The 23,586-nt window shown below is 43.7% G+C and overlaps 1 protein-coding gene and 1 long non-coding RNA gene across 8 annotated transcripts in view; one reads left to right on the forward strand and one right to left on the reverse strand.

Annotated features, from left to right (window-relative positions):
- MBNL3 (muscleblind like splicing regulator 3) overlaps positions 1–23,586 on the forward strand; it is a 239,377-nt gene that overhangs the window by 201,690 nt on the left and 14,101 nt on the right. For 5 of the 6 annotated variants that reach the window (XM_068250940.1, XM_068250943.1, XM_068250938.1 and 2 more), the window contains 2 exons: positions 8,767–8,917; positions 15,497–15,591. In XM_068250940.1, coding sequence (XP_068107041.1) covers positions 8,767–8,917; positions 15,497–15,591 — 246 coding nt within the window. The remainder of the gene's footprint in view (positions 1–8,766; positions 8,918–15,496; positions 15,592–23,586) is intronic. The other variant, XM_068250941.1, reaches the window with a different exon arrangement.
- LOC137529049 (uncharacterized) lies at positions 5,120–16,280 on the reverse strand. 2 transcript variants are annotated; one of them, XR_011023565.1, is made up of 3 exons: positions 16,082–16,280; positions 5,514–5,577; positions 5,120–5,435 (listed from the first exon to the last, which is right to left on the reverse strand). It is a non-coding gene; the product is annotated as an uncharacterized lncRNA (long non-coding RNA). The 2 variants fall into 2 exon arrangements; XR_011023566.1 differs by lacking the exon at positions 16,082–16,280 and adding an exon at positions 14,575–14,600.

The following is a 23,586-nucleotide window of genomic DNA, read 5'->3' on the forward strand; positions in this document are numbered from 1 at the left end:
AGAGGAATAAATACAGTCAATAAAACTTCACCACGGTGATATTCCAACCTCACATGGTCTCGTGGCCAACCATCACCAGAAAAGAGTAAGAGGGGCTTACCAGCTGCCAACAACCCACATTATAAGGTTGTATGTCTCGCATTCAGTGGTAAGCCTAACGAACCTCGAGCAGATATGGATCCAAACTTCCACCACTCCCTCACTCCGATATATGGTATGGTATCCAGGAAGGCCAATATATAAACACAACAAAAAACGGCAACTCTAAGTGTAAACCATTTATTGTAAAAACAATCGGTATAGACCGTAAAAACAAGATAAAAATAAAGACTTACATACGGGGCCCAGGAACTGGGAACCCCTAATAAAAACTTGCGTGTGTAAGCTGGTCCACAGCCAATAAGACACTAAAGGTGCCGCCTGTCTTCTTTCCGGCCGGTTTCGCAATCTAGCTTCATCAGGGAATCAAGAGCCCTGGCGGCTGGCACCAATTTTATTGCTTTCTAAACGAGGAAGGGGTGGACCCGAATAACCCTTCCCATTAGACCCTACCAGTTGATAGTCTATCAGTAGATCAGGATGGGCAGCTCCTATAACTATTAGAAACCAGGACAAACTGCAGAAAAAAGGAGTGCTTAGTTCCCTTTAAAATTTCCTTACCAACTCCATTCTCCACTCTGCTGGGAATAACCTAATAAGTAATTATAGCCATGGATGTCCTTCAATGCAAGGAAAGCATCCAAGCATCATTTAATTGCAGAGAAACATCAAAATTATCAAACTATGAATCACTACTGAAATGAATCTCATCTTTCATTTATAAAAATGGCCTTAAAAGTGATGATCATTTCAGAAAGTGGAATGTCAAAATACATTTGTTTTGTCCTTCACTCTGTTATAAATAGGCCCCTTGCTGGCAGTTTGCATGGGAGAGGGAGTCACCAATCACACCCTCCATATTCCTCAGTTCAGGTTTCCTTTACATTTATGGCTTTATTTTGCAAAATTCCCGAACACCTTCAAAATTGAAAAAGAAAGGCCTGCTTTGTAGTCTGACGAGCATTACTTGCTCCAGATCTACAAGCATATTCAAAGCAACGCTATCACAAACATCTATTTTACATCATTGAGCTGCAAACCAGATTTTCACCTTGTACTCCTGCCAACAACTTCTCCCTCTTCTCCTCCTTTTGAAGTGCATCCCTTTGTGTGTGAAACATAAGTCATTTATCGCTAATCACTGTGTGCTTTTCATGTAGCAAGTGGCCACAAGCGGGTTTGTTCTTTGGGCTGCTGAAGTGTTCCTGAACACACGTAGCTGCTGAAAGATATCATTTCTGCAGAAGTGCAATACGCAGTCTCAGAGCTGAAGCTTTGCTAATCTAATAGGTAGATTCATTGCTTTCTGCCATTCATTATTTTTGACTGTTACTGTATCTGGCAACGCTCTATTTTGATGCCATTTTTTTTAAAGTGACAATGAGGCAAAAATAAATAAATAAATAAATAAATGAAAAAACAAACATATAATGAATTGTATGTGTAGTCCAGATAATTATTAGAACATTAGCAGCAACATTTCATGTATAAATATATATATATCAGTTTTTTTTATAGTATTGGATCATTCTGTCATATTTGCAGTTTACAAACAACACGCTGTATTTTAAAACTATGAAACACAGCAGAACTAATGACCCTGTGAACTCCCCTGCAGTAAAACCTTATCAGAAGCTGTTTTTCACTTTCTTTCTTTGATGTATAAATGCTTCAGAAAATAGGACTGTCTCCGACCCAAGGTGGGTCAGAAAGCTCAGAGAAGCTCTTTTGCATAGATAACTGAAGTGTTTTTTTTAACTCTTCCTGTACTGGAAACAATATAAGACTCATATCTGTGCTTTTAATGTTCTATTTCTTAGCTGCATTACTCATACAATTCCCTTTAACCAGTTACTTTAGTGCATCTGTATAAACCAAGAAAGCAAACCATTAAAAAAAAAAAATTGCATTGCAAACCAGTGATCCAGGAATGGATCCATATGTATAACTGCAATTCATGACACTTGAACATGTTCAGCACAGAAGTGTAATAATGAATAACAAATTGCATTGTGGGCCACAGGATGGTTTCTGTTACAAATAATTCAGACAACAGGCGAACCCAAAACAATAATGATGTGTTAATTTATTATTGTTTTTAGAAGTGTTTTGAAAACAGAACAAGTTGAATCAGAACAATTATTTTGTCATATTCTAAAGGAAGTCAGATTCTGGTCTTTTTTAGTACTTGTCAGATGAATTCGACTTCTTACACTAGATTTTATATAACCTGGATAAATACAAACTTATTTGACTCATTTGTTGTATTTGATACTGCAGCCATAGTGGGGTCACATAAAGATACATTATTCACATTGGGTACATTGTTACACCAGTTACACCAGCAGGTGCTAAACTGAACCTTAAGTCAGAAAAAAAAAATGAGTTTTACTCACCTGGGGCTTCTACCAGCCCCCTGCAGCAGTCCTGTGCCCTCGCAGCCACTCACTAATCCTCTGGTCCCCCGCTGCCAGCTAGTTTCGTTTTTGCCGACAGGCCCGTCAGGACTGGCCACGCGTAGCTTTTTCTATTGCGGGCCGCAACGCATAAAATACGAGTTGCCGCATTACGAACGCATAGATATGCGGCAACGCGTATTTTTGTACGCATTGCAGCCCGCAATAGCGCTAATTACAGTCGGGAATGTGGAAAAAGCTACGCGTGGCCAGTCCTGACGGGCCCGTCGGCAAAAACGAAACTAGCCGGCAGCGGGGGACCAGAGGATTAGTGAGTGGCTGCGAGGGCACAGGACTGCTGCAGGGGGCTGGTAGAAGCCCCAGGTGAGTAAAATTCATTTTTTTTTCTGGCTTAAGTGTCCCTTTAAAGAGAAACTTTAGCGAAAAGGAGGAAAAAATAAATCAATATGTTGCTAAGAGAGAAGTTAAAAAATAGAAGGGAGATCAAGAAATTATTGATTTTCTCCAGGTAATGTGTTCATATTATTTGATCCACAATCAGACTGCACATAATCAGCTTTACTGCTGGCAGACAAGAAAAAAACTACACAGCTCCTATTATGTATAAGCACACCCAATAATATTGTGATAGGCTCAAAGACTGGGTTTTTTCATAGATAAAAAAGAACCCTTTAGCCTATCACATACGCACAGAGGGAGATTCTGGTTGCTTGGCAGTTGGAAAAAGTTGCCTTTTCCCACAATGCAACAAGGTTCACAGACAGGAAACTGTGGGTTTCCCAGTTCTTTGGTACATTCACGCAGCGTTTCCCGTCCGTGTAATGCACATCATCCTGGGCATTTACCTGCCAATGTGCGCATTTATAGCAGCAGTGATGCATACTTTCATTCAGTGGCATAGCAATAGGGGGTGCAGAAGTAGCGACCGCATCGGGGCCTTCGGGCCAGAGAGGGGCCCCGAAGGATCCACCCTCACAGTATTAGCTCTCTATTGGTCCTGTGCTTGTAATAATTACTTCTATAGGTGCTTTGAATAGTAGTAATCCTTAACACACTGTTCCCAATCCCCCTCTTGCACCTCTGACACTGTGGTTGTCCTTGGCAGGTTTTGGTGCGCTGTATAAATTATGTATACAGTGCTTGGGGGGCCCCATGTAAAACTTGCACGGGGCCCATAGCTCCCTAGCTACGCCACTGCTTTCATTGCATTGTATGCTTTTTTTTGCAAATGCTGCCTTGCATGTCTAATGCGACTTTTCCGTACCATCTTATCGCAACACAATGTGCATAGTGTTAAAGGACCCTGATTCCATTCAAATGAAGGTAGCTGCAAACCACCAATTTGGATTATTTATTGGTAAGGTGTTAGTTTGGTTGAAAAAAGACATCCTTCGATCAAGTTCAACCAGCAGTTAAGAGAAATGAATAATTTAAAAAATAGGTACATTTCTGTTCTGTAACCTCACATATCCCAGTTGATTCTGGAGAAGGGAAAAAAAAACCCTTAGAAGAACAAGACTTAAGGGTGCTTTCACACTGAATCCATTGTGCCCCATCGCAACATACAATATCACCACATTCTGACCTGATGCAATGATATTTTTATGGTAAGTTTGCATTTGGTGCGGTGCGGCGGGTCCCATCAGAGTAATGCACAGCATGCTGTCCGTGTACCGGACATGTTAATTTACAGTGGCAGTGAAGCATGGTTTTACTGTACTGCATGCTTCACTGTATAGTCACATTACATGTCTAAGGTGCTATGTGACTTTTTAGCACCATCCAATCGCAATGCAATGTGCATAGTGTGAAAGGACCCTAAAACACAGAAGTTTACCCTGTTTACCAAGATAATACCAGATGATAGTATGTGGAAAGTGAAGGACAGTTTCCCAATCCCTCAGGTGGGGCCAACACTGTACAGGCACATCACTAGGCTGCAGGCTAGTGACACGTTCTGTTGCTATGTAGGGTGGGTGGGGGTGGAGGGATGACAGAGCTGCGTGTGAGTGACTTCATGCAACAATGAGGTGAGTGGAGAGAACAATGCTCTCGGCGAGTGATCGGTCAACTGTGAGAACTGTATCACAACCCAGTGAGAACTGTATCACTGCAATTAGCCCAACACAAGAGTAGGTACCTATGCCGCATACGGCTTACTACACTACTAATCCTACCCTTTGTGAACTGATTTCATAAAATGGGTGATGCTGCCCATTGGAGGGAGCTCATACAAGACGCTAGGGAGCAGAAATTTGGACATTGCCACTGCTTCAACCCCCCCCCCCTCCTCCCCCCTCAAATCATATGAAATTTGTACCACCTTGAAACCCATAAGAATTGTCTGGTGACAAACTCTAGTGCTAATTGAGGAACTTCATCGGACACTATTTATACATGTTGGTTGGCTGTTGTCCCTGACAACCAAAACAATACTTTTAGAGGCCATAATATATAACACATTTCTTCTTAAAAGGCCTCCTTTGTTGTGAGTAAAACCCAGCAGAAAATTACTTAAGCTGTAGAGTCAAAATATTTCATGTTTTGCTTCCATCGTTTCCCAAGGTCAAAATCTCATTCAACTAACACAGTATCTTCCTCCTACTCCTGCCTTTATTTTGTGTTTCCATTAAGCATGTTTGTGAAAAGCAGCCCAGAAGAGCCAGGCATTAGATTGTAAATAGCAATATGACGCAAGATGTCAGCCCCCTCAGTTTCTAGAATGTCTCCCTGAACAAGGGCAACCATTGTCATTCCTGATGGCCTCCACTTCATCAGTAATATTTTCCGTATGCCTTGATGATCTGTGCCAATTACTTTACTTCTGCTGCGTTGAATTTACGCTCTTGAACTTCTCCTGCTAACTGGTCTCCGGATGATGTGTTATTCTGAGTTCCAGATTTTTTTCTTCCTACGGAGCTGTAATAAAAGTTAGAACACATTTCTAAAAGCTCTCGTATGCCACAAATAGCTATATAATTGCAGAGTTGGGCGTACTTTTTCAAGAATGCAGGATATGGTCAGTCCAATCTCAGAGCCAGAAAGCAATTTTAAAGGGCACCTGTGGTGGGTGACAAAACAATGAAACAAGGTGTAAAATTGCATAGTACGTGACCATACATATGTGCCACCAGTATTTATTGTCCAAAGCAGCACTACAGTGAATCCCATTGGGTCCTCATTCCCTGCCACAATGAAACCAGATACAGAAACTATACAGTGCACTATACATGGTGTGGCAAAAGCTGGGTGTGGTCACTACCAACATATTTTGGGAAGGACCTTATACAAGGTGCGTGAATTATAGTTATGCTGTGCTACTGTTCACCACATTGCTCCTCCCATAGAATCCTTTCTTCGTAGAATACCACCACGCCGTTCATGGTGTCCTCACTCACTATAGTGTACCTTCATAGTGTCCCCACTCTCTACAGTATCCCCTCATTGTGTTTCCACATACTAGAGTGTTCCCTCACAGTATACCCTTCAATATAATTTAGTCCTCACTACACTGTTCCTCTCCTTTCTTTGTTAGGCATGGGGGTTGGGGGGTTAAGCTTAGGCGGCGGGGTAAGTTTTAAGGTTAGGCATCGGTACTGGGAGGGTTCAGTGTGAGAATAGGCGTAGGATTAACTGTAGTAAAATATATCGGTACTTAATACCGATATTTTACAATCATCATTTACACTGTTATAGTAGAATATCTGTAAATTTACTGACATTCTACTATCGCGTTTTCTAGGTGTCCAAATTTCCCGAAGGCCTTTTTTCACGTAGGTGGGCCAGAGGAGTATAAACTAAGTTCAGAACTTTGTATTGCTGCCAGCTACAAGTGGTCACTGGACACAGCCTTACATATTTTGTGGTCAAAGGCCAACTTCCTGAGAAAGCACCTGTCAATCAGTATCAACCTTTAATACTAAGGTGCTCCTGCTTCCGTGTGGGAGCCAGATAAAAGTACAAAATATAATGGACTGCTTTAGTCTCTCAGTAGAATATGGTGCTATGTACAGAAACCATCTCTCCAGTTCCAAAGGGAGACATTCCATTAATTTCAAAGACCTTTTTAAAGCAGTGTAATCAGAACTGTATTAGCCCAGGGGCGTAGCAATAGGGGGTGCAGAGGTAGCGACCGCATCAGGGCCCTTGGGCTTGAGGGGCCCCGAAGGGCCCTCCCTCAACTACAGTATTAGCTCTCTATTGGTCCTGTGCTCATAGTAATCACTTCTATAGATACTTTTTATAGTGGTAATCATTAACAAACTGTTCCCCATTCCCTTCTTGCACCTCTGACACTGTGGTTGCCATTGGCAGGTTTTGGTGCGCCAAATCAATTGTTATATATAGAGTGCTTGGGGGGCCCCAATGTAAAACTTGCATCGGGGCCCATAGCTCCTTAGGTACGCCACTGTATTAGCCCTTATGGCATATCCGATATCTACCCCAGGCCCCCATTCCCAGAGACCCTTCTGTCCCTATGGTACTTCTGTAGCTGCAGATGCAGAATAATGCATTGGGCAAAGAGGGCTGCTATTTAGTTACCTATCTTGGCTGCTGAATGTGTAAGGAATGCTAAGCATGTGCTACACTGATAATGCATGCACTGCTGACATACATATTTACACTAATAATAAATACATTACACAAACCTGGGTATTCTCATTCTCTTCTGTATCTGATAGAATCACCCAAATCCTACTTTTTGTCTGTAAAAAAATCGTCTTTGGGTTTTCTCATATCACATGGGTGTTTTTAACCGTGGCTGAATACAGTGAGTGACTTCAGTGTATTACCCTACCTCTACCTCTTCTTTTTTTTTTTTTTTCTTCTTTACAAGCAGCATGCTTAACACTAAGGCTATATTCACAGTGGTGTGTTGCGACTTTATGTGGGCATCTTAATGCAGAAAGTCACACTGCAATAGTAAGTTTATGCAATGTTCACAGTGCATGCGGATCCAATCACTACAGTATCCCAATGCACTGCATGCAATGCATTACAACATAACATATGCATTAACAGAGGCAGTGAAGCATACTTTTCATTGACTGTATGCTTCACTGTATGGAACCTAAACGTGGCAAAACACATGGTGCGACTTTTGCATTTCTGGTTTTTACAGTGAATGCAACACAGCTTCCACTGTGAGTGTAGCCTTAGGGCCCAATAGCCATGCACAGCTATGGGAATTTGGATGCGATGTATGAAAAATGCAGCATGCACCATTTCATTTCCCTGCCTGAGATTCAGAAGCAGCCTATTGTGATTCCGCATCCAAATTCGCATGCGGGAAAACGCAGTGCAATCACAAAAGTGGGAATATATGCGCTTTTCTGCGTGCTTGTGATTATCGCTTTCTGAGCGCTTTTTAAAAATCACTCCCATTCACGTTTATTAAAAGTGCGATAAAAATCGATGTGATCGCGTACGCGAAAAATCACTGAGATTTTTACAGCTATTTTGATGAAAGTGAAGGTAGCGATTTTTAAAAAGCGCTCAGAAAGTGCTAATCAATTACAAAGCGCTCAGAAAAGCGCTCATAGTGTGGCTGAGCCCTTACTCTGCCTTTATTTTGTACTTTTTAAGCCATGCCTATATTTTAGCTTCAGTGCCATATTCAGCAGAATCTCCGCAGATCGCCAAAATATTACTACAGTAAAAACTGATTTAAAAAAAAATGTAGAAGGGAAATTAGGTAAAACGGAATTTTCCTCTACTTCAAATTGAAACGTCTTCCAATTTAGTCTTTCAATGCATCAGGATGGTACATTCCTAGGCACATACCATATATAATGCATATGAGCAGGAACTATGGTAGTCTAGGCACATGTTACTATTATAAGGAGGTTCTTTTTAGGCACGATACTAAAATATTTTTTTTTTGTTCCTGTAGACAAAATTAATTTTAGTGGTTCAGTAAAGGCTGACAGACGCTTATTCCGCCACTAAGCTTGTTGTAACAATATCCTGTTGCCCACAATGACTTGTTGCATATCAATCTTACCAATCAGCTGTCCAGATGTGCTTATGTCTTCTTATTCTTGTTCATTTCTTAGCTTTACTCCTCCGATGTGTCTGTGATTTTTGTTTTAATTACTTTGGTTATAGCCCTCAGATGATTCTACTTTCTGTTTTTTTGAAAAATAATACAGTTGCAGGTGATTTTAAATATGTCAGCCCTTGTATTCCACTTGTGGGATGTTTCCAAGCTTGGTCTCTGATTTGTGATGAATTCCTTCCTCGTTCACAGGCGCTGCAGCCTGGAGCACTTCAACCTTTACCAAAGAGGCCAGCACTTGAAAAAAGCAATGGGGCCACAGCGCTGTTTAACCCCAGTGTTTTCCACTACCAACAGGCTCTAGCAAATATGCAGTTACAGCAAACTGCATTTATCCCCACAGGTAAGAGGCAATCAGTGACAGCTCTACATGCCATTCCCATAGCAGCAATGTATATGCACCATGTCACAGGAAAGCATTCCGTACATCTACTTTCATAGACACCTACTCTGATGAGGTCATAGCCCTTTTTAGGAATACCAGTCATGCAACTAAACATACCAACGCAGCCCACTTCTCTTGGCCCCACACTGATAGTTCTTCAACAAGAGCAGTACATAAATCACAGCTTTCATTTTAGAATCACTGTGCATTAGGTATGCAACATATTTACAGAGCCCTTATCTATTAACCCTTTAGCAGCCAGTTTATTTAGAGCCTTGCAAGTGCTCCAGTCCAATTTTAGCACTTTTTATTCCCTATTTGTTACATTTCCTTGCTTCTAATTAGTACTGCTGTGTATTTATGTCCTCTTGTCACTAGGGGGCAGTGTGAGACAATTACAGAGGACTTCTGCTCTCAGTTTCCATATTCTGCTAGCAGAGAGACATCAAATCATTCCAAGAATTTACAGTACAAGCTCTGCCGGCTGAGGTCAAAGGCAGTGCACTTATCTCAAACAAGATAACGCTATTGAAGCTGCTTATGAGTTAAAACAGAAAAAGACAAGCTTTGAAAACAAAGAGCTTCTTAAATTGCTAAGCAGACCCAAATTAACACTTTTACCATGAAGTCTTTACTTTTCATTAAAATAACGGCTTAACTGAAGCGGACAATGCATCTAGATTATGCACTAATGTAGGTAGGCATTATGTTTCTTTTGAGCCAATGAATCCTAGTAGTGATCCCTGCTCGGTTTAGTTTAGTTGAAGGCCAGAATACACGAGGCCTGGCTATGCTGCCTGCCACTAGTGCCAGTATACTGTACATGAGCCACAACAGTGCAATGCACAGTATAATCCACACTTAGGGCCATTCTATACTCTGTTTTTAACCTAACTGCTAATGTAGTGCCTTCTGCAGTTTTTCTGCATTTGTGATCAGGTTACATGAATGGAAGCTCATGCAAAGCACATAGAGGCGGCACCATGCAATTTGCTTTGCGATCTCTAATTTCAAAAAACTTCCATACCTCAAAACCTTTGCGTGATCTCTAAAGAACGCTTAGTGAAGCGTAAGAGTTGCTGTTAATGCCAGGGTTGCCTATGGGAATATTTTGATGACACAAGAGCTATAATTGCAGCTTGGGAAAGTTTTTATGCAGATTCTGCATTCTACACTGGCATTGGTACATAGTGGTGTGAAATAGTATTAGCACCCTTTGTGATCTCGGCAGTGGCAGATTTTATTGCCCCCTGAATAGCTTGAGCTCTAAAGCTAATATCCAATAGAGAAAATCTAAATAAACAAGTTAAAGGTAATAGGGTATAGAGTTATCCAACACCTGTAATTGTATAATGGTCTTTTGGATAATTTCTACAATTTTAGGACTTGTCACAACCTCTGTATTTGGTTCAAGTCCAAACTCGTATTAACTTTAATTTTAGTTTTCTTAGGCTATTTGGATGAAGATTTCATTTTGTGTTTTGGGTCATTGCCCTGGTAGACAAAACTGGATTTATACTTTTTCTGCCCCTAGGCCAAGTATGTTCGGGCTCCCTTTCCATGTGTATCAGTGCCCCTCCCATTCCACCTGTAGCCCCCTCTTCCATGTGTAACATTCATGTGCTGGAGCCCCTCTCTCATGTACAGCCCTTTCCTTTGGGCATCAGCTTCCCTTTTTCGTGTGTTGCTACCTATTTGCTGCCTTCTCTTTCATATGTAGCTAATCCTTCTTCATGCTCAGGTGCCCCCTTGGGCTGCAGCCATAGAAGGCCTGGGCCTTTGTAGCCTTTCCTGAAATCTGGCCCTGCTGGTAGATAGCTCAATCTTAGGCTTCAACTCATTGAAAGATGAATTGACAATCCTTAAAAATTCCTTTGGGGGATGAAGGCAAAGCCTTTCCGTTCCATTACTCCACAGCCCCCACTTTGGACTGCTGATATGGTGTTCTGGTGCTGCTATATTTGTTTTAAGCCAGACATAATGGATCATTGTTGTCCCACTGTTGGCCCATACAAATCAAAACATTTTGGTTTTATTGTGTATGACTACCTTAACTTCAAATCTGTTAACCTCTTAAGGACCACAGGCTTTTCCCTTCCCTAGTGACCAGGCTATTTTTTTTTTACAAATTAGGGCTCTGCAGCTTTAATGGCTTGCTGCAGAGTCACACCTACGTGCACAAAAATTAATCCCCCACTTTCTGCCCACCAACAGAGATTTCTATTGGTGGGCTCTGATCGCTGCTGCAGGCAGTGGTTATTTTTTTATTGATCATTCTTTTTTTTTTTTTTTTACCCAATCTCTCCCCCCACCAGCCAATCACAGTGATTGGCTCTCATAGACATCAGCCTATGAGAGCCAATCACTTTCTAAGCCTCTCCAGGGGACAGCCGAGTGATACGGCTGTCCCCAGTGCAACGCTGCCGTAGATCGCAGCGCTGTACCATGTAAATAGACGGTGGTTTTGTTGTCTAACAGTCTCCTAGCGGCAATCACAGCTAGGAGACTGATGACTGAGTGGAGCATCGGCACGTGCGATCCGCAGCAAAACACGCCCCCAGGACTTAAAAAATTGCCGTTAGGCGGTCCTGGGGGAGCCACCGCATTGGCGTGATATGGTTGTGAGAAGATTAAGAAGCTTTCCTATTGCTAGCCGTACAATGTTAGAATTTAATGTTAGAAAATAAATAATAAACACGTAGCATATAAATTATTATTATTATTATTTATTTATTGTATTTATAAAGCGCCAACATATTACACCTTGACCACTCATTTCTCAAGCTGTCCTACTCAACATACATTGTCCCCTCTCACCATCACATACATTCTTTGCCAGCCCACCTATCTTCAAGTCTCCAGTGTGTCTTCCTTACCCTTTCCCACACTCCGCTCCCCGTGGAGCTAATAATTCAGCTAAAATTAAAATTAAAGTGTATCTGTGGCATCACAAAGTTAAAAAGAAAATACTTGCCTAAGAAGAGGGAAGCCACTGGAGCCTATAGAAGCTTCCCATGCTGTCCTCTGGTCCCCATCCCTGACCCTAAGAAGCTTACCAACAAGGGCTTGTCAGTAATCACATCGGAGCGGTGCTCTTCTTCAGGCGCGAGCACTGCGGTATTGTGCCTGGGCAAGTATGGCTGTGCCTGAGCAGTAAGCTGGAGCTGCTTATGCACAAACAGCTCCATGCTACTGCCCAGGCGTGCTCATGCTCACACGGGTGCAGTACAGCTGTGCTTGTGCCAGAAGATGTTATGGAAGGTCCAAGCGAACCATGGGAGACCAGAGGACAGCATGGGAAGTCTCTGGAGGGTCCAGAGGCTTCCCTCTCCTTAGGTAAGTATTTCCTTTTTTATCCTTGTGACGCCTCGGGCTCTCTTTAAATCTCTTCAATGCTCATTAGCAAAACTACCCTTCCTCACTAACCTCTGACAAGCATTGTGTTGCTAGCACATTATTTGAAATGGCTTATGTGTTTTTATTTGTTTTTCTTCCTTTAAGTCTGGGTTAGAAATGTGAGCCATGTATTTGAGTGAGTGAATAGATATAGAGTCGCCCTTAATACTCTACTACTGCTTTTCTAAATGCTCCCTCATGAAAATTGACCATAGCTAATTATAGGGAAGCCTTTAGTTCATTGAATGTTCTTCTGGGATGTTTTCCAACTCTCTGGATGAGTTACTGTTGTGCCACTGGAGTAGGTTTGGCAGGCTGGTCACTCCTGGGATCATTCACCAGTGTTCCAAGCCATCTCCATTTGGAGATCGTGACTGACACTGTTATTCAGTGGAGTCCAACAGTTTTACGAATAGCTTTGTAATCCTTTCCAGACCAATATATATTTCAAAGTTTTTTTCTTAATCCCTACTGGAATTTCCTTTGACCAAAAAAATAGCCTTCTTCTAGAAGCTTTGCGGTCACACCATCACTTTCTCTGTAACGTTAAGATGCATTGTGTGGTTTAGATGTATTTATAGTATAGCTGTCTGCAAACAAGTCTAATGATGTAGGATGATTTGAATCTACCGGTAATTATCAGTTATTTAGGTTAGTTGGTTATTTATAGGGTGTTGGAGAACTCTATTCCTTAAATAAATAAGTGCAACATTTTAAAAACTATTTTTAATAGTTTGGTTCATATTGTCTAATGTTAAATTATGAAATGCACTTGATATGAACATTTGAGCTTGAGTCTGAGCTTAGCTCTTCCTGCTCTATCTCAAGTTAGCATGGCAGATTTTGGTAGTCCATATCTTTATTCCCTGATTTATTAGTTGTCATGAATCTTAGCTGAGGTCTTCTCTTCTTTATATAAAAGGTACATAGAGATGAAGTATAAGGTTACAAAAATAAACATTTACAGGCTTATCTGAGATGGAATATTGTGGAATGCAGCAACAATGACAACCAATCACAATAAATCTTTAGCTGTTTTGCTTATACTGAAAGCTTGGTTCATAGCACTTTGCACACCACTGCTACTTTTTCTACTGCCCTATTAACTTCGGCTACCCAAAACCCAATAATTATATGATTATTATCTTTTGGTCCAGCTGAAAGTGGTTGAATTAGAGATCAAGTACTGTATACGTCTGTAAAGCACCACTGCTCACATTCCTGACAAACCAGTCTCAGGTGAAGGATAGTCTGCTAGGTGATGGGAAATTTGGGTGGCTGCTAGCGGCATAAGTTTGGGGGCTGGCATTGAGGGTAAATTTGGGCTCCAGCATTTAATGTTTATCTCATGGTGGTAAATGGCAGGGTTATGGTTGAAAAATGGCAGGGTTTTTTTATGCAGGAACTGACAGCAGGGGGCGCATAAGGTTATCCGTGGTGGTGGTAGGTGGCAAGTGTTAGGCATAGGGGAAATTAAGGTTATTAGTGGGGGGTTAAGGTTAGCCATGGGAGGTGGGTGGCTAAGATCAACTGTGGGCGTGGGTGGTTAAGGTTAGTCGTGGGAATGGGTGGTTAAGGTTAGCCATGGAGGGTGGGTGGTTAAGGTTAGCCGTGGGGGTGGGTTAAAGAGGAACTTCAGCCTAAACAAACATACTGCCATTAAGTTACATTAGTTATGTTAATTAAAATAGATGGGCAATATAATCTCTTACACACCCTGTTTTAAAAGAACAGGCAAATGTTTGTGATTTCATGAGGGCAACCATATTTTTGGTTGAAAGGAGGTGACAGGGAGGATCAGACACAGTTCCAACTGTCCTGTGTCCTGATAACTCCTCCCAGTTGCTAAGCAACTAGAACATCAACATCAGAAATCCCATCATGCTTTGCACAGCATCAGGGGAAAAATGACCGGGCTGTTTTCTTTGGTGAGGAGGAGCTTAGCTTCTGTGCAGCTAAAAAACAGGGTTTGGTAAGAAAAAGTTCTGATGCTGTGAAACTGTGAAACACCAAGCCTTTTCAGTGCTGCTGAGTAGATTTTTAGTCTGGAGGTTCACTTTAAGGTTAGGCATCAGTGGTGGGAGTGTTCAGTGTGAGAATAGTGTTGTGTGGCTATAGTAAAATATTGGTATGTATTACCGATATTTTACTAGAGTGAGGATGACAGCCCAGGAACTAGCAGCTTCTATATGTAATCGTAGTATAGGAGACAGACTTACCAACAACACAGATTAACATTGAGACTGTAGAAATTTCAGTTAAAATCTGTTGCTATAATAAATATAGACACATATCACATTACATTTGTTTTTTGTCATAAGTCAGAAACCAAAATATTGTGTAACATGATTGAGTAGATTTCAAGGTTAAAAGATGGCTAGTTACAGAAATGCATACCCCTCATCAAGAATGAATGGCAATGAGATATCTTTTCTCTTAACCTACCAGTACCCTCCAAGTTATGTGCCGTGGCCAAAGGACAATGAACTCAAGTAGCATGTGAGGTCAATCAGAGAAGGAAAAGAGCCACGTTGTCCAACAAGCTGTAGTATCTCAATGTGACTACATGCTTTTCCAACATTTAGATGTACTCGTTATCACCCTTTAGGATAGTCACATTTAGCCTGATCCTCATTCAAGCACCACATTAGGCTGTCAAGTCAAGACTGGAAGCTGGACATTGCATTAGGCGTTTGATTAGGCCATCTGTGGCCCCACTTAGAGTATGTATTTATCTTAGGCTCTTCATTACTGTTGATCGTACATATTTACAGCTTGAGTAGACTGCAGAGACGGCTATTTCCGCACTAGGCTCATGTTAAGATTGATGACTTTCTGACTTGGTTAAGGAAGGAAGGAATGACGCGCCATATCTGTGCTTATGACTGTATTATGTTTAAAATGTTTAGTTTCCTTAATTATAATTAGCGTTTCCCTTTTTGTTTCCTTTCTTTTCTTTTGATAACGCTGTCTTTGCTTTGCACTGTGATTGCATGCTGCTCCCGGTGTAACCTTCATGGTGATGTCACATGGCTTGCTGCTGTGATGCCTACCACGCTCCTCCAATCCACCATGTGCTGCTATGGTTACCATTAACCCTCCACCCTCCTGTATGTCGCTTCCATGGTTCCCGCCTGAAAGTACCCATGATGCACGGTGCTACGCCCACCACTGTGTCTGCAGCAACAACACCTGCCACCAGCGTGCCCTTCGCTGCAACAGCTACAGCCAATCAGGTTTGGCCCTTTAAATAGCTTTATTTCACATACAGAATCCTTTTGAAGGGTAGAGAATGATAGTTACCTTTTAGAGTGGGTGACATGCTAAGTGTGTTTTAATGTGTCATACAACAAAGTGCTGAACTTTTATTTATTTTTGTATGATCAGGGAAGTGAAATTGTGAAGACACACTTATCCTAGGCTGTATATATTTCATGTTGGGGCAGATAATGCTACCTAGCATCAAGGTTGTCTAGGTCCTATTCACTGTAGTAGTTATAGCATACACTAGTAACTGGTTAGCATTATATCACAGTACACGGAGGTTATCATTGTATCTCAGTAGAAACAAGAGAACTAGTCTATACTAATATTCTAATTTATAGATCGTATCAAGCACATAGTAGCAATAATCAAGGCAAATCAGATAACATGCTCCAAATCTACCATTGTAGATTTGCATGTTTCCGTTAGTAGTCTATTTGCTAAGAATGACTTTCTACGTACTTTTGAATTCTGCTTTGTATTTGAAAGAGATACGTTTTCTGACCATCTGCAGACCTTTCTTGTTAACATCTAAGGTGTCTCTTCACACAAGTGTAAGTTGTTCCAGTTGGTTGCATGGTGTTCCTGTTCTGTTTTGTGATTGGTGTGCTGTGCCTGCATCAGGCAAAGGAGAATCCTGAGAAAGCAAGTCACACTGCCTATTACAAAGCAGTAATGAACAGGTCTGTGCGCTGTGCTATGGAAACGGTTGTCAAGGGAAGACTTGCAGCATCCTAAGAGACAATTTATATGCAAGCAAGTAAATATGTAGCTCTGGGGAGAATCTCCTTATAATACACACCTTACCTCTACACATTACAGTACATACACACACTTTGTCAACTGTGCTAACACACGGTTATTGTTCCATGGAGATAAAGAAAATGAAAGTCTTACAATAAAGTTCCACTAAGTCTAAATCAATACAGTTATATTATACAAGGTTTGTGAAGCTACAATTGACAACATCATAACTACACAAGTAAGAGCATCCACACAGAAATTAATCAGTTTCCCAGTTAAATGATATTGACGAGAACATGCCATTGACATTACTGACGAGGACATGCCAGTGACGGCACGAAGGACATGCCAGTGACGGCACTAAGGACATGCCAGTGACGGCACTAAGAAGGACATGCCAGTGACGGCACTAAGAAGGACATGCCAGTGACCGCACTAAGGACATGCCAGTGACCGCACTAAGGACATGCCAGTGACCGCACTAAGGACATGTCAGTGACAGCACTAAGGACATGCCAGTGACAACACTAAGACATGCCAGTGACAGCACTAAGGACGTGCAAGTGACAGCACTAAGGACATGTCAGTGACAGCACTAAGGACATGTCAGTGACAGTGTCACAGGAGCCCTCAGTGGCTGACCGCACTTAGCCTTCTAAACGGTGCCAGCGCACAGATCGTGCGAACTCTGGTCGCAGTCAATGCGCAGGAACCGTTAAGAATTAGCCGCAGACAACTCAGAAGGGAGCCTGTGAGACACGGGTGATTACAACGTCACCTACTGGTTCAGAGTAAACTGCCACCACCGCGGTTACTATGGGACCGTGGGGCCCACTAACTGACTGACTAATCCTGCGAATAAAACGGTTAAACACACGATATTCTGTCTAGCCAACAACAAACAAACAGTAGCGTATCTTCAGAGACCCGGGATCATTTCTGTGTGTGCTGATAAGCAGGGTAGCGGAAAGTGAATGACTTGGAGAAAGCCGTTTATTCACGCAATATAAATAATTAATATATACAGACAATTATGAAAATCAACAATTATGAAAACAGTAATAGCCAGTATGAAAAATAAAAGAAGGGAGAAAAATACTTAGTTCTGGAAAGATGTCCTTATTGTGGGAAGAATCATAAAGTCCTTGGTTTCAAAGTCCAGAGTTCAGAGTTCAGAGTTCAGACCAGGTGGATGCCAGCATATCCTCAAGCTGGCATCTGATGAGTGCAAGATGGTTCAGTGTGGAGGACACTGAGTTTTAGTCCTCAGCCATTCTTATGCCCCTGCTTCAGTAGGAGGGAGTGAGGGCGGGGAGCTATACACCTCCTTCAAAGATGAGATGAGCCCTCCTCTTGTACTGGGGCTAGAAATCATATCTACCCATATATGGGCTCTATCTCACAGAACCGTACAGGTCAGGGCAGATTTACTAATATTTCCAGATCTGCCTCGATGTACCCAGCAGTCTGATACCAAACATGAGGGGTGGGACCCCTGTGGTACCATTAGGGCACTGTTGGACTGCCTAACGGGCAGTCTTTACCTCAGAAGGTTCTGAAATGTGCTCAGAACCAACGCCAGGCAGGGCCCTACCTGCTCTGTTAGTTTGGAGGGTCTGCCAGCCTGGCAACACAGAAAATATGATACATATAGCAATTTATGGAATATGAGAGACCCCTGGGATTTATACCAGGTCATTCCCAGGCAAAGGTTCTTTGAAGTTGGCAGCAGCAAGCCACATGTCGGCTCCCTGCTGGGAAAAGGAGTCGGAGTGTCTGAGTTCCCTCACTCTACATTGGTTCTGTCATGGTGTTTGTCACCTTATACCTGATGGATGGGCCATCAGCACAGCTTGAGGCCAGGGACTCTCTGGGCCCAGGCTCATTAGCATATCAAAAGAGCCATCCTGCAGTTAAGGTGATGCTATTCCTCTGCTAAGAAGGGACTGCAGACCTCCTACACAATAAATCCAGATTCTATCGATTTGAAGCGCAATCGACGCAGAGAATCGAGTGCGATCGCTTTTCTTCACGGGCGGTTCCAGGACGCGCCTGCGTCCCCGCAATCGTCCGTGACAGACAGCACTAAGGACATTCAGTGACAGCACTAAGGACATGTCAGTGACAGCACTAAGGACATGTCAGTGACAGCACTAAGGACATGTCAGTGACAGCACTAAGGACATGTCAGTGACAGCACTAAGGACATGTCAGTGACAGCACTAAGAAGGACATGTCAGTGACAGCACTAAGGACATGTAAGTGACAGCACTAAGAACATGTTGGTGACAGCACTAAGAAGGACATGTCAGTGACAGCACTAAGAAGGACATGATAGTGACAGCACTAAGAAGGACATGATAGTGACAGCACTAAGAAGGACATGTCAGTGACAGCACTAAGGAGGACATGTCAGTGACAGCACTAATAAGGACATGCCAGTGACAGCACTAAGGACATGATAGTGACAGCACTAAGAAGGACATGATAGCGACAGCACCAAGAAGGACATGATAGTGACAGCACTAAGACGGACATGTCGGTGACAGCACTAAGGACATGTCGGTGACAGCATTAAGGAGGACATGTCAGTGACAGCACTAAGGACATGTCGGTGACAGCACTAAGGAGGACATGTCAGTGACAGCACTAAGAAGGACATGTCGGGGACAGCACAAAGACGGACATGTCAGTGACAGCACTAAGGACATGTCAGTGACAGCACTAAGAAGGACATGTCAGTGACAGCACTAAGAAGGAAATGTCAGTGACAGCACTAAGGACATGTCAGTGACAGCACTAAGGACATGTCGGTGACAGCACTAAGGACATGCCGGTGACAGCATTAAGGAGGACATGTCAGTGACAGCACTAAGGACATGTCGGTGACAGCTTTAAGGAGGACATGTCAGTGACAGCACTACGGACATGTCGGTGACAGCATTAAGGAGGACATGTCGGTGACAGCACGAAGGACATGTCGGTGACAGCACGAAGGACATGTCAGTGACAGCACTAAGGACATGCCAGTGACAAAACTAAGGACATGCCAGTGACAGCACTAAGGACATGCCAGTGACAAAACTAAGGACATGTCAGTGACAGCACTAAGGACATGCCAGTGACAGCACTAAGGACATGTCAGTGACAGCACTAAGGACGTGCTAGTGACAGCACTAAGAAGGACATGCCAGTGACAGCACTAAGAAGGACATGTCAGTGACAGCACTAAGAACATGCCAGTGACAGCACTAAGAAGGACATGCCAGTGACAGCACTAAGAAGGACATGTCAGTGACAGCACTAAGAAGGACATGCTAGTGACAGCACTAAGAAGGACATGTCGGTGACAGCACTAAGAAGGACATGTCAGTGACAGCACTAAGAAGGACATGTCAGTGACAGCACTAAGGACATGCTAGTGACAGCACTAAGAAGGACATGTCGGTGACAGCACTAAGAAGGACATGCTGGTGACAGCACTAAGGACATGCTAGTGACAGCACTAAGAAGGACATGTCGGTGACGGCACTAAGAAGGACATGTCGGTGACAGCACTAAGAAGGACATGTCGATGACAGCACTAAGAAGGACATGTCGGTGACAGCACTAAGAAGGACATGTCGGTGACAGCACTAAGAAGGACATGTCGGTGACAGCACTAAGAAGGACATGTCGATGACAGCACTAAGAAGGACATGTCGGTGACAGCACTAAGGACATGTCGGTGACAGCACTAATAAGGACATGCTAGTGACAGCACTAAGAAGGACATGACGGTGACAGCACTAAGAAGGACATGTCGGTGACAGCACTAAGAAGGACATTTCGGTGACAGCACTAAGGACATGTCGATGACAGCACTAAGAAGGACATGTCGGTGACAGCACTAAGGACATGTCGGTGACAGCACTAAGAAGGACATGCCAGTGACAGCACTAAGGACATGCCAGTGACAGCACTAAGGACATGCCAGTGACAGCACTAAGAAGGACATGTCGATGACAGCACTAAGAAGGACATGTCGGTGACAGCACTAAGAAGGACATGTCGGTGACAGCACTAAGAAGGACATGTCGGTGACAGCACTAAGAAGGACATGTCGGTGACAGCACTAAGAAGGACATGCCAGTGACAGCACTAAGGACATGTCAGTGACAGCACTAAGAAGGACATGCTAGTGACAGCACTAAGAAGGACATGTCGGTGACAGCACTAAGAAGGACATGCTGGTGACAGCACTAAGAAGGACATGCTGGTGACAGCACTAAGAAGGACATGCTGGTGACAGCACTAAGAAGGACATGTCGGTGACAGCACTAAGAAGGACATGCCGGTGACAGCACTAAGGACATGCCAGTGACAGCACTAAGAAGGACATGCCAGTGACAGCACTAAGAAGGACATGTCAGTGACAGCACTAAGAAGGACATGCCAGTGACAGCACTAAGAAGGACATGTCGGTGACAGCACTAAGAAGGACATGCCAGTGACAGCACGAAGGACATGTCAGTGACAGCACTAAGAAGGACATGCTAGTGACAGCACTAAGGACATGTCGGTGACAGCACTAAGAAGGACATGCCAGTGACAGCACGAAGGACATGTCAGTGACAGCACTAAGAAGGACATGTCAGTGACAGCACTAAGAAGGACATGCTGGTGACAGCACTAAGAAGGACATGCTAGTGACAGCACTAAGAAGGACATGTCGGTGACAGCACTAAGAAGGACATGCCGGTGACAGCACTAAGGACATGCCAGTGACAGCACTAAGAAGGACATGCCAGTGACAGCACTAAGAAGGACATGTCAGTGACAGCACTAAGAAGGACATGCCAGTGACAGCACTAAGAAGGACATGTCGGTGACAGCACTAAGAAGGACATGCCAGTGACAGCACGAAGGACATGTCAGTGACAGCACTAAGAAGGACATGCTAGTGACAGCACTAAGGACATGTCGGTGACAGCACTAAGAAGGACATGCTGGTGACAGCACTAAGAAGGACATGCTAGTGACAGCACTAAGGACATGTCGGTGACAGCACTAAGAAGGACATGTCGGTGACAGCACTAAGAAGGACATGTCGATGACAGCACTAAGAAGGACATGTCGGTGACAGCACTAAGAAGGACATGTCGGTGACAGCACTAAGAAGGACATGTCGGTGACAGCACTAAGAAGGACATGTCGGTGACAGCACTAAGAAGGACATGTCGGTGACAGCACTAAGGACATGTCGGTGACAGCACTAAGAAGGACATGACGGTGACAGCACTAAGAAGGACATGTCGGTGACAGCACTAAGAAGGACATTTCGGTGACAGCACTAAGGACATGTCGATGACAGCACTAAGAAGGACATGTCGGTGACAGCACTAAGGACATGTCGGTGACAGCACTAAGAAGGACATGCCAGTGACAGCACTAAGGACATGCCAGTGACAGCACTAAGGACATGCCAGTGACAGCACTAAGAAGGACATGTCGATGACAGCACTAAGAAGGACATGTCGGTGACAGCACTAAGAAGGACATGTCGGTGACAGCACTAAGAAGGACATGTCGGTGACAGCACTAAGAAGGACATGTCGGTGACAGCACTAAGAAGGACATGCCAGTGACAGCACTAAGGACATGTCAGTGACAGCACTAAGAAGGACATGCTAGTGACAGCACTAAGAAGGACATGTCGGTGACAGCACTAAGAAGGACATGCTGGTGACAGCACTAAGAAGGACATGCTAGTGACAGCACTAAGAAGGACATGTCGGTGACAGCACTAAGAAGGACATGCTGGTGACAGCACTAAGAAGGACATGCCGGTGACAGCACTAAGGACATGCCAGTGACAGCACTAAGAAGGACATGCCAGTGACAGCACTAAGAAGGACATGTCAGTGACAGCACTAAGAAGGACATGCCAGTGACAGCACTAAGAAGGACATGTCGGTGACAGCACTAAGAAGGACATGCCAGTGACAGCACGAAGGACATGTCAGTGACAGCACTAAGAAGGACATGCTAGTGACAGCACTAAGGACATGTCGGTGACAGCACTAAGAAGGACATGCTGGTGACAGCACTAAGAAGGACATGCTAGTGACAGCACTAAGGACATGTCGGTGACAGCACTAAGAAGGACATGTCGGTGACAGCACTAAGAAGGACATGTCGATGACAGCACTAAGAAGGACATGTCGGTGACAGCACTAAGAAGGACATGTCGGTGACAGCACTAAGAAGGACATGTCGGTGACAGCACTAAGAAGGACATGTCGGTGACAGCACTAAGAAGGACATGCTGGTGACAGCACTAAGAAGGACATGACGGTGACAGCACTAAGGACATGTCGGTGACAGCACTAAGAAGGACATGTCGGTGACAGCACTAAGAAGGACATGCTGGTGACAGCACTAAGAAGGACATGTCGGTGACAGCACTAAGAAGGACATGTCGGTGACAGCACTAAGAAGGACATGTCGGTGACAGCACTAAGAAGGACATGTCGGTGACAGCACTAAGAAGGACATGTCGGTGACAGCACTAAGAAGGACATGTCGGTGACAGCACTAAGAAGGACATGTCGGTGACAGCACTAAGAAGGACATGTCGGTGACAGCACTAAGAAGGACATGTCGGTGACAGCACTAAGAAGGACATGTCGGTGACAGCACTAAGAAGGACATGTCGGTGACAGCACTAAGAAGGACATGTCGGTGACAGCACTAAGAAGGACATGTCGGTGACAGCACTAAGAAGGACATGTCGGTGACAGCACTAAGAAGGACATGTCGGTGACAGCACTAAGGACATGTCGGTGACAGCACTAAGAAGGACATGTCGGTGACAGCACTAAGAAGGACATGCCGGTGACAGCACTAAGAAGGACATGTCGGTGACAGCACTAAGAAGGACATGTCGGTGACAGCACTAAGAAGGACATGTCGGTGACAGCACTAAGAAGGACATGCTGGTGACAGCACTAAGAAGGACATGTCGGTGACAGCACTAAGGACATGTCGGTGACAGCACTAAGAAGGACATGTCGGTGACAGCACTAAGAAGGACATGCTGGTGACAGCACTAAGAAGGACATGTCGGTGACAGCACTAAGAAGGACATGCTGGTGACAGCACTAAGAAGGACATGCTGGTGACAGCACTAAGAAGGACATGTCGGTGACAGCACTAAGAAGGACATGTCGGTGACAGCACTA

This window comes from Hyperolius riggenbachi, chromosome 8 (assembly GCF_040937935.1).
Source record: "Hyperolius riggenbachi isolate aHypRig1 chromosome 8, aHypRig1.pri, whole genome shotgun sequence".
NCBI classification, from domain to species: domain Eukaryota; kingdom Metazoa; phylum Chordata; class Amphibia; order Anura; family Hyperoliidae; genus Hyperolius; species Hyperolius riggenbachi.